The sequence below is a fragment of the Alosa pseudoharengus genome, unplaced genomic scaffold (assembly GCF_046254945.1).
Source record: "Alosa pseudoharengus isolate Yale_2024_CS ecotype anadromous, Long Island Sound unplaced genomic scaffold, YU_APseudo_1.1 YU_APseudo_1.1_scf_13, whole genome shotgun sequence".
Classification (NCBI taxonomy): Eukaryota; Metazoa; Chordata; class Actinopteri; order Clupeiformes; family Clupeidae; genus Alosa; species Alosa pseudoharengus.
This window is the reverse complement of record NW_027468598.1, coordinates 4,885,065-4,897,310: the sequence shown is the minus strand read 5'-3', so window position 1 is coordinate 4,897,310 and position 12,246 is coordinate 4,885,065. Positions and strand designations below refer to the sequence as shown.

Sequence of the window (12,246 nt, the reverse complement as noted above, 5' to 3'; positions counted from 1 at the left end):
TTTAAGCCCGTCCACAAAATGTTAGGGAATAGAATTGAGTATGGCTACGTCAGGCTACACCTGAGTATGAACTGGAATAGGAACAGAATTGAGTATGGCTACGTCAGGCTACACCTGAGTAGGAACTGGGTTAATACCAGGGCAGCAGAACGTTTACAAAATCAATGTATAAACCACAGTTTATGCTCAGGAAATTCAAGTCAAGTTAAGTCAAGTGACTTGACTTGTCTTGACTTGAGGAAATTAGAGTAATGTTTTCTGTGTCAGACACCAAACTATATGAAAATGGCAATAAAAAAATGCATCTACAAATAAAACAGTTTGCTCAGTTTGCGGTTGCAGTTTGCTGACATGAATGAAAACAATTTACTACTATCAAGACAAAAAAACAATCATGTCAACATTCTGTAGCTGGACATACTTAGTCTTTATACTGAAAAGTGCATGGCATTGCATTACACCTGATTGTAAGCCTCGGTCACACTTGGGTAGTCCGCCCACAGACTATCTACACATGCACAGGCTATCAACACACTGTTGAGACTGTGTCAACTACACTATTAGGGCTCAGCGTTGGGTAAGGTGATGTTCAGCAATTGTTCAACAAGTTTTATATCCTGAATCTATTAACAGATGATCTGTGGGCAGACTATCCAAGTAAAAGTGTTACCAAAGCCTCAATGACCTCACCAACCTAAATGTCAAGCTCACCTGCCTTAAGCTGCTTTCTGTGTCTCTGGGATCACCCCTAATCTATGGCTGAGTCAACTCATCTGTATGGAGAGGAAATTTCACATGGTCCTCAAGTTAATACAAAATAAAATACAATTTGCATTTCAGTGATTTCATCCTGTTGTCACTTTAATCAGTAAAATCATTATTGCTGTGTTTAATGGCAATCATTTTAGACATTTTTTGTGATAATATGCTTCTTTATGTGGTTTCTACAGACAGTCAGACAAATAGACACATCATTAAGAGGCTCCAATGAAAGGAGAATATTAGAAAATCATTCTGTAAAACGTACAAAATAATTAGGTTAGTGAGACAGCTAACCAAAGAGATATACTTTAGTTTTAAACATTACAAAACACATTCTGGACAGATTCAGGTCTTTAGGGCAGATGGCTTGGAAAGGGTCACTGATAATGAGCAGAATGCCTAACTGGATCATGATTATTTCCAAATCACCATGCTCCTTTACTAAATAGCTCTGAAAGTCAGCCACTCAAAACGCATCATTATCAAATGAATACACTTGAATTTAATAACTCAATAGCATAACACATAAACTGTTATTTATGATCATACACATACATGAGGTGTTTCTTCTGTTAAACACACCTTCGTAATCTGAGTCCATCTAAAGGCCATGTGATCTCTGGCATGTTCTACCACTTAATCATAAGCGTTCAAGTCATAGATATAGATATCTATGGTTCAGGTGGCACTGACAGCATCATCTGTGATCTTCCTCACTGACCACAGCCCCCAGTGGTCCCACCTCCGCCACATGCTCCGTCGGACAGTCCATCTGCTCCTCCACCGACTCCTGTTTTAGAGCACTGCTTTACAGAGGCTCCAAGTTTATCGGCGAGTAGGAAAGGGCTGAGGTGGCAGTACTGCACACATACACACACCACCAGGCAGACAGACCGACACACACACACACACACACACACAGTTAACTAAACCATCAGTATCACAGGAAAAGTACAACTGAATATCTTGGTGAGACCATGATTGTAGACTTTAAAGGAACACTATGCAAGATGTTCACCTTTACAAAGCCAAATTGATAGTGAACAAACTTGTAGGAGGCGAATCGTTCACCTAGCATAGCTATACAGCATAGACATTGCGAGTTGCTACCGAGAAACCAGCCATGCAACTAAAAGAACGGCGGCCCGACAAATCTTGCGAGATTCCTGAAACATTACCTTGACAGTAGATATAGCTCTTTGGAGATAGTTTTTGCCTGTTGTTATTCCTTCACCTCCACAACAAAAGCATTTTCATTGTGTACAGGGGGATAAGTCACGAGACATTTGCTATTTACAACAGCAGAGTAAAATATAAATATATCGTGACTAGAGGGAGCTCTACAGTCGCCAAAAATACCTAAACCTGCATAGTGTACCTTTAATCTATTTCACATTTCTTAAATACACAGACAGAATATTCCAGTTGAAGACATTTTTCAGCACCTTTGATGGCTTCTGATGAGGAGTGTCCAACATCTGGATGCTGAAGTCTGCAGAAAAGCGTGTGCACTGCAGCACAGTGGCCATCTCACCATCAACCTCCACAGCAACGTTCGTCTGACACAAGAAGAGTGTTGACACTGGTGTTGAGAACACAAAACCTCACTCTTTATGTTCCTTCATATGTATTATTATTTTGTGACTTATTTTATGACAAACTTTTTCCTGAAATTAAAAGATACATTTGTTTGACTAGAATCTCAGGTATCAGCAGTAGTCAAGAATGGTATGATGCTGCCCCCTAATTTGAGCCCTGCTGATGATGGACCTTCAGGGAACTATACTTTAAAGGAATGTGAGGCATCAAAATCCAGCTGTTCTGCGCAGTCCAACACTGTTCCTTTGTACGTCACCAGCGCCTTCTTCTCCAAAGTGGTCTTGGGTAATTTAAAGAAACGGTATGTTCCGGAGGCATATTTAACACCACCTAAGGAAAACAACTGACAATTTATAGAAGTTTGAACATTTTACTCTAATAGAATGACAAGATTATGCCAACTCAATTGAAATTATACATCTGACGAGGATGCAACAACTGATGAGAACTGAAATTAAATAAACAACCTGTCACAGACTCAGACAGTTCTCTGTAGAAAGTAGTTTATTAGTTTCAAAAAGTATTACATAATCAAGAAGAGTATATGAGCAAACCATTTCCATAACCTACAACGAATTACAAAAAACAAAGAGTAGGAAAAGGGACGTATTACATGGCAGCACCTGTTTTATAAATATACACATAATTACCTGTTTTTTTTAAGAGTTCACAGTTGTGGACCACAATATGAGTAGCAGCCACAAGGTTGGGAGTGCTGAAACCAATCTCCTTCACCATTGAAATTAAATCTTGCCAGTAGAGGGAGCCAGCCATTCCTTCACCTACCATCGATCCATCCATTCAGAACAAAAAAATAAATAAAGACTTTCTAACATGATACTGATAAGATTTGGTACATCAAACACCTATTTATATGACAATTGAAGGACTCTGGCAAGACATCCTGAGGTTTAGAAAAGAGAATGAAGTGTAAATGTCCATATATGACCCTTCCTGTACATCAGTGCTAATATTAGTGCCTAAAAAAGCATTTACCCCACAAGACAGGATCTTCCTTGAAGGATTCTGGCACAACTTCACTGGCATACATATCGCTGAAGTAGAGCTCCCCTCCTTCCTACGAGATAAATTATGTCACATAAAAATGACACAGCATAGTCATAGACCCACTGTAGGCTACTGCATGTCTACATATGCGACTGCATTGGTGCTGTGGTTTCACTCTTCTACAGTACTGCAAAAGGTTAGTGCTTCAGCTTTTGTTATTTATTTATCGTGATGAAATACAACAGATGTTGTGCTTGACCTTCCCTTCCTTAGAATTCCATGATTACACACACACACACACACACACACCAGGGTTGCATCAGCTGGCACATTTGATATGATACATGCACAACAGCACAGTCCCACCCATGTGACATCAGTGTATACCCCTTTAAGTTTTTTTTTTTATTGTTTTTGTGTCTGATTTGTTATGTATTTAATCATGACCAAATGTATGCTTTATATGGTATTCCGCACACATGGCTAGATTTACTTATGGCTTGGCAGTCTTGCTGAAGGTCAAACATGGCTAATGGTAATATATGCAAGGCTGTAAAATTTTAAAGGGACACTTTTCTCTTTACTGTGTGTCCTCAGGTGGGAACTGAAGCACTGTCTCCATATTTCCCCTTGACACATAGCCGAAGGAGGCGAGTGGCTCACCTTGAGCACTCTGTAGGCTTCCATTAGCACAGCCCGCTTGTCAGGGCACAAGCATATCACACAGTTAGACCTGCACAAAGCCAGAGTCTGCATTTACCACAAGCCACAGACATATATCATCTTATCTTATCTTTTTGTGAGCTACCACACTCTACATGTCAGCTTTGACTTTGTTGAAACATAAATGGAAAATGAAATATAGTTCAAACCTACACCACCACATCCAAAGAGTTACTTTGTATCCCAGCTTCATCAAGCTTCTCCATATAACCCTGCACAAACACAGTGTTGGGTTTTTTGTAACCAAACGTCTCCTGGTGGTACTGAACAAACTTCTGCGCGGCAGAGACCTATCAGATGAGAGAGACCGGAAGGTCACAGACACCATAAGGCCCATGCAAGTACTTCATTAAAAGCTTATTCTAAATACACACCAGTGATTCTGTCATGTCGATGCCAGTCACTTGGCCATGCTCCCCAACCATTTTGCCGATGACGTAGCAATCTCGTCCCGAACCACTGCCCAGATCCAACACTTTACATCCCTCCAGTTTCTCTGGGATCACAAGACCACAGCCAAAGAACCTGCAGCAACAACATCAGCATCCATCCATCCACCCATATTATATTAATTAACGTCTGTTTAGGCCTATATGCCAGAGTTAAAGGACAGACCTTCATATTAAAATATCTAAGGACCATTCTGGAAAAACATGACAGGCATGTAGGGGCTACAAATCTCCACTCAAACATTTACGGGTATCTGACCAATCTTACACAAGCAGGACTAGTAGGCTAGTACATAATTAACACCAGAACTCTCAAGGAATGAGGGTTACCTTTTGCACACGTCAGGGTGAACTACTTTTAAGGCATCCCGGGCGCTTTTCCGCATTAAAGGTGGAGGCCTGGAGCACGACGTAGCACTCGTCTGCAGATCTGCAGAAGTTTCCAATCGCGAGCCATAGTAATTCTGTGGGAAGTCGGTTGTATGCATAAACTTCACGTGAACTTTAGGGTTTTGCGGTATTTTGCTTCGTATGGCGCTATGAGTTAGTGGCCTGCAATGTTAAATATCTACATTTGTAAAATCTTTAAAACATGCAATGTAGCACCTTGATACTTTCGTGAACTTGCGACGCCATTGCGTCCTTTATGTAACTTTGTTGGGCTATGCTGGTTACTGCTGCCGCTGCAAAACAACACTGCAAAAATGTAATCTTACAACAACAGGGTCAAACACAGTGACATTCGACCAATATAGTTTCCATCAAAAAAAGGTGTTTCGGTTAAGTAAAAATTTGAGTTAGTCCGCTGACAAGCTCAGACGGCTATGCCATTAATCGTTCTTACAATAACACTTCTTACAATAACATAGGCTAAGCCTTTCCAATTTATAACTTGTATGGCTTCTGCGCGATGTAGACTAAATGTTATAGTCTAATCAATAATTAGTCCAGTCCTTACAGAATTACCGGGGTAGCGCTCTGAGTTAGTTCTCTAAACTCGATTCACCCCGGGCATGATCATTTCCGGTGCTGTGGAGCAATCTTGGAGTACATTTCCTTGTGTATTTTATGCTTCAGTCAAGGATTCAGTAGGCTATTCACTTTTTTCCTCTAATTTTCTGACTACATACTCGGTGATCGGATGAAGTATAGCCCCAGAACCGCATTTGGAAGACTGGGAATTTAGGCTACTCATCACCAATAATGAACAAACAATAGATTTTTTCTTCAATTAATTTATATAAACCCAGCGCTAATAAATGCAGGATTTATTATCTAAACATGATTAATGCACTGCAGGGTCTCATGTAGCCTGAAGAGACAATCAAATATCAAAGACACTAAGTTTCTGTTTTGTTATGGACTGACCTGGGAGTACCTGGATAGTGCAAATGCTGATCTATGTCTTGCATTTTAATTAACTAAAGAAAGAACATGCTTACAAATGTTGAGCATTCCTGGTCAGGTTTTAGGGTAACACCATAGACTCACCTTAATATCAGTCCTCCTCAAAATGACTCGGTCACCAAAAGCAGACAATTTATGTTAGCCTCTGGCCTGAACCCTGGACTTCAGCAGTGATAGGATAAAATCACTGTGACTCATGATAATAAATAAAAAATAAAAAAGCACGCTGAGAGTGACAAGTTAGCATGACCGTGCATGTATCACATTGTATGTGACGAAGATGGTCATACAATTTATGCAATTTAAGTTCTTCATAATGGATGTCCAAACAGGACTTAATCCTACAATGGGCACTTAACAAGTATGACAGGTAGCCCAAGGGTAGGTAGTCTATATTTGTTTGATCTTGATCTTGAATTTCGGTTAAACTAAGAATCAATCAAGATTGATCCGGTTCCCTTTGTTTGTGTGTCATTGAAACATAACAAACATATCATTCAAATGATGTGACTATAGTGTAATGCTTATGTCTCTTTTTAAAGTACACAATTACCGTAGTTATACAGAACAAAAAAATATCACAGTGGACAACTTTTTTACATGTAGGCTAGACCTATAACTTAATTTCCTCAATCATTGAAATAGATATTACATTCCATTGGAAACTATGCTATTTAATCAGTTTGCATATACGATTCTTGGTTTATATATGCTTGCTACATTTTTTAATCACAACTGATTACCTTGACCATGCATTTGCATCTAAAGTTTATTTGGAACATAATAAAGATTTACTCAAAGCAAAACATTACATTTGTGTAAACCATAGACATGGTCTAAACGTGTTCAGCGACTAATTGGACTTTGTGGTTTAGCACTTAGCCTTTTTGGACATAATCATCAGGATGAAGACATCATGTCCTGTTCTTACCAGAGGACTGTCTATGTGCTGGCAAATGTTCTCTTTTAAGATCTGTTCCTTTCTTATGTTGCCAACCAGTATCACTATGAGGCTATGTTCTGCAACCCACACACACAGACCACTGTAATGACAGTAGTCTCTTGGGCCCAGACATGGGCAGTATTTTAATTATATGTATTTAAAATACGTATTTAATTACTTTAGCGTATTTTGTAATTTGTATTTTGCAGGATTGGAAAAACTCAAATGTAGTTTGTAACAAAATACTTTGAGGGATTGTATTTGAGCATTTCAACTACTTAAATACTTCTCAAATAAGCCAAAATGTCACTCAATTAAATATACTACCCGCTATAACCATGCAATAGGCAATGATTGGTGAATCTGGTTTTAAGAATAGGCTGGGTGCCTGGAGATATCATTTGGGCAATTCCTTATATTCAACTGTAAAGTTGACTTAAACATTTCATTACCTTTTTGGAAGAAAAGCATGAAATGTTTACCCATTTTCCATTTTTCTTGCTGTGGTATGCCACATTGTGACCAACTTACAAGTGTTAGATCCAACTTTCTCCTATTACGATCCCCTTTGAACATGTGTAAAGTTGAAATGAAAAGAAAAGTCAATTGAAAAGAAAAAAAAAGAAAATGAAAAGAAAAGTCAATTGTGGGAGCCAAAATGGTCAACTTTATCACCCTTCTGTAAGGACAACATGGGGTGTAAACCCAATTTGTTTGTTTATGTCGATTTTTGTCACCCTGTAGACAACTTAAAGCCCCTTAGAACCTCTTAGGCTTAGAACATGTAAGGAAGTTGACAGTAAAAAGTAACTAGGAGCTTGAATTGTCAGGTGTGTTAAGTGCTACAAGGCTACAATTTGAAAACGATACAGATAATATACTGAGGAAGAATATTAGGACCATGGCCTTTGACCCCATGACCTTAAGTACCTAATAGCTGATGTTCATTCTCACTACAGGACAGTATTAAAACTTTGAATATTTGACATGAGGATTTATGTAAGGAGTAACATCTGCTGAGGTGTCCTGATAATATGCAGAAATAATGGAGGAGACGGAGACAAAGACCTCCCGGAGTGGAATTCTCTCCCAAGTTAATTCATTCCGTATATTGGGACACCTTATAGGTTGTTATTCTGTTTATCCCCCATGTTGCCAGTAGGCATGCATTTATAGCACAATAGCATAACAAGGGAAATGTAGTTCAGTTTAAAAAGAGGCCAACCTGTTCAATTTGTTGTACTACTTACATTGGTTACGGAAAATGATGGTGGGTAGTTTGCTTTGTTACAGTTGATTCCACTGTTGCGAAGCCTGCTTGTCAGTTCAATCATTGTTTACATTGATATGGGATGGTGATTACATTTTTTATCAGATCTACTTCATAGGTCCCCCAGTGTACAGAATTAATAACCCCTGCCTGCCAATCAAAAATAGTATTTCTTGTCTCTTGGGGTACATTTCAATAATATGCCTTGTTAGTACCATGATTATTGTATTTTTGTATTTCCAAACTACTAATTACTTGTATTTTAATTAAATACATTTTTCACATCAGTATTTTGTATTTTATTTTGTTACATTTCATGAGCCAGTATTTATAATTTGTAACAAAATAGTTTTTGATGTATTTGTGCCCACCTCTGCTTGGGCCTAGACTAGTAGAGTATAACAGCTTCTCAACATTAAGATGTGTCCTATCTCTGGGCCTCACGTTCCTCATCTCTGAATGTTCACTTATGCATTTACTTAACCTTTAGCTTATAAAAGTGTGAGGGATTTTGTTTAGTACTGTAGATGTCTCGAGAGACTTTATAATGAGGAGACACAGCACTCCAAAAATCTTCCATAGAAATGCATGGGGTTAGTTTGTAACGCCAATATGACAGTTGTCTACACATATCCCGCCCCTTAGGCTGCCAAATGTCAACATGTGAATACATTCTGCAAATCATGTGATGTGTTGTGAATACATTGTACCAATTATGTGTTGTGATCTCGTTGCTGGAGGTTGGTGTTGTGAAGACTTGGGCATGCGCTGTTCTGCTCGAAATGCCCGACAAGTGCCCAAAATACGTTGCAATATGGCCGCAGAGCAGGGCCGTAGTCACCATAGACATTGAGGGGGACGTGTCCCCCCCAATATTCAAATATGACCAAAATGTCCCCCCCCCCCCCCCAATATACGGAAAAATAAATAAAGAAAAAAGCGCTAGACTAGGCCTACAGGAAACCAACACACATCTGAAATGTAACCAAACATAAATAACGCACAAATGAGTGACCTAGTGATGGTTCCAGAGTAGCCTACACCCCTGAGTGGTTTGTCCTGGTGATTTTCCGTTTTTCGTTAGTGGTGTGCGCTGTTATAAGCTTCCATTTACTGCACCCTACTGCAGTGAGGTAGGGCTGTCAACAATATCGCAAAAGCTACCGGTACAATTTTCACAAAACTTGTTGGAAAGGTGTAGCACAGGCTAAGGACACCCCATACATTTTTGGAGCCGATCAGACTCAAAGGGAACTTTGAAACATTTTCCATATTGTAGCCTATTCTCGCAATGATAGCGAAAGTGAAACGTTATATTTTTAAATGATGCATTTCTGCAAGCCTGTGTCATTCATTTCTTTCACATGTCTTTCAACATAAATAATGCATTCATATGCTAGTAGTAATGCCAGAAATTACCGTTTATAGGCCTCTTAGAAATGGTTGTTGCATCTTGCATATTATTTAGATGCGCACTCAATCGCGCATCCATGCAGGCAAAACGTAGGATTCAAATGTGGCGACGGCACACAAATTGAAAAAGACGTTCACAATGCACTGGCGGTGATAGCCTACAGTTAATGTGAATCGCGGACAATAACTAAAGAAAGGAATTTGCACCTCCATTCACCAATTAAAGGCTGTAGTAGGCCTAGTGTTTCTACATGTTGTTGGCACAAAACATCATTTCTGTCAGAAGCCAGTCTATAGCCTAATGCAGGGGGTGACGTGAGTCAGACAGAAGAGGGGCCTGTCTTAGTAGCCTATTCCTGAATCCTGTCCCTTTCAAACTACGTTAAAATTGTGTGAGTAGCCACCAGCATAATACAATCTAAATTAAAAGACAAAATCTTATTAGGTTATAGGTCCAAACCTATGAGTCTAAGCCTTAGTTAAAAAAAATCTTTAGGTGTACAGTAAGTAACAAATCAAAGAACCACATTCTGTGTAATATAGAGCTTAACAAAGATACTCCAGTTTGTAATTTATTTTAAAGTATACATTTTGAAGACAAATGGAGTCATACCACAGGTCCAGGGATGGATTACTGAATGGGCCTATGGGCCTACTGCAGGGCCCAAGAGCTCAGGGGGCCCTGAAGCCCAAGCCTCTGTGTGAAGTTGCCTCTTCTCCACCCTTCTCTTTTCACAAAACTCACCAGAAGTCATCATTTAAAGGGTATTTTTTTTTTAAATAAAAAATCTTCCATGGGAGAATGCCTCAGGACCCCTCTATCTGGAGGAGAGGGGGGGGGGCATCTCTGCCCAGGGGTTCATAATCCATCCATGCCATGCTATGTCCGTCAAATGTTTGGAATACCCTAATTGACTGACTTAACTAACGACTTGTTTGTGATTTTTAATCATATTTTTTGCATGGTAGGAAATGTATTGAAATTCTGTTTGGGGGTCCCTCAGACCCCACCACAGATTTGGTCCCCCCCAATGTTGACATCATGACTACGGCCTTGCCGCAGAGTGGAGGCACTTGCATAAAAGGACTTGATGTCTCTCCCTTACAGAAAACTATACTACTTTAAAGGAGAAATCTGGCAAGTTTTCACATAGATCTTCATTTCTCGAGGTCACCGAGTTCAGTCAGTAGAAAAACAAAAAAAACAATCGGTTTTACCTAGCTTGAGTTGCTACAGCCAGGCAGCTAGAGTGCTACACTCTGGGGGCATGTCCGTGAGCTCCCATTTACATGCCCACAAAGTGTAGTGCTGTAGCTGCCTGACTGCATTAGCTGCTGGCGGTAGCAACTCAAGCCAGAGACTTTCTAATGAAGAGACACAGCACTCAAAAATCCTCCATAGAAATGCATGGGGTTAGTTTGTAATGCCAATATGGTAGTTGACTACACATATCCCTCTCCTTCCGCGGCAAAAAAGTCGACATGTGAATACATTGTGCCAATCATGTGGTGTGTTGTGAATACATCGTGCCAATCATGTGTTGTGATCTCACTGCTGGAGCAAAGTTGGTGTAGTGAAGCCTTGCGCACGCGCATTTTTGCGAAATAGATGGCCGATAAGGGACTGTACGATATTTAGCGGGGGGGAGGGCCGGTCGTCAGACGATCGGGTTAAAAATGTTCTGCCTGGCCCTCCCCCCTGGTCAATTTTTTTTTTCCAGGGGCCTCCCCCCGGCTCAAAAAAATTCTCCTAGGCCCTCCCCCCTACGTGAATCAAATAAAACTGGTCGGAAAATGACGTTTACAAGGTTAAAACGGCCAGCAAATGTCATAAGCACACTTACACACACGGGTACACAGTGTTGCGCGAGTTTGGTCACAAGCGGCCCGCGGTCGCCCGATATTTTAATCAACCCGACCGCAACTCGGACCGCGAATAATTAGGACAAAATTATACCCGACCCGCGATCCGACCCGCTTATTTACAAAATGTGTGCTTTTGGTTATAGCCTGCATGCAGTGTGACAGTTAGGCCATTTCTGTAAAACAAACTAATTTATTTGCGAAACTTTATGCAGTAGAACTACACGCAGTAGGCATGCAGGACATAATGTTTGCGCAGGAGAGAGAATGAGAATAAGAGCGCAAGCACGCACGCAACCACCAAGGATTAGAACACTAGGATAAGATTTGAAGGCCATGGACATACATCTTTCTTTCGAAAACAGAAATGGTGAGGCAAGGTAGGCAAGAGAGATACATTGCTGGTCAAAACGTTAGCGTAAGAACTGGTTTATAATGCTGAATGAAGCAAAAAGCTTTACTAAAGCACATCCACTGTTTAAAGTCACAAACACAACGAACTAACTTTTATGCATGCGCGAACCTAGCCTACCAGTAGATATGGCTGTGTAGCCTAGTCTGTGCCATAACATTTATTCCTGCAGGCTGCCCGTTTTGGCTGTCATACTTTTAAATGGCTTCGCAAGAAGTAGGCCTACATAGACCATAACTTGTACTACTGTCATCTTCTTTAAGAACTTTTCCCAATATTTCCCATAGCCGCTTTTCCTGAAGGGGTGTCTATATTATTTTAACTAGCGTCTTCAGCTTCTTTACTGTTGACTTTACTGTATTGATGCTTTACTGTATTGATGCTAGCCTTTTCGTGA

At 40.1% G+C, this 12,246-nt stretch overlaps 1 protein-coding gene across 8 annotated transcripts; it reads right to left on the bottom strand.

Annotated features, from left to right (window-relative positions):
* Positions 1-840: 840 nt before the first annotated feature.
* Positions 841-6,051, bottom strand: LOC143121503 (arsenite methyltransferase). Of its 8 annotated transcripts, none has more exons than XM_076281886.1 (11): positions 6,033-6,051; positions 5,148-5,224; positions 4,872-5,005; positions 4,467-4,617; positions 4,246-4,382; positions 4,033-4,102; positions 3,358-3,439; positions 3,012-3,143; positions 2,549-2,691; positions 2,208-2,321; positions 841-1,622 (listed from the first exon to the last, which is right to left on the bottom strand). In XM_076281886.1, the coding sequence occupies exons 2-11, from the start codon at positions 5,175-5,177 to the stop codon at positions 1,476-1,478; spliced, it is 1,140 nt and encodes a 379-aa protein (XP_076138001.1). In that variant the 5' UTR covers positions 5,178-5,224; positions 6,033-6,051; the 3' UTR covers positions 841-1,475. The 8 variants fall into 8 exon arrangements, with proteins under 8 accessions (XP_076138001.1, XP_076137996.1, XP_076137998.1 ...); XM_076281881.1 differs by lacking the exon at positions 6,033-6,051 and adding an exon at positions 5,500-5,573; XM_076281883.1 differs by lacking the exon at positions 6,033-6,051 and adding an exon at positions 5,508-5,561.
* Positions 6,052-12,246: the final 6,195 nt, after the last annotated feature.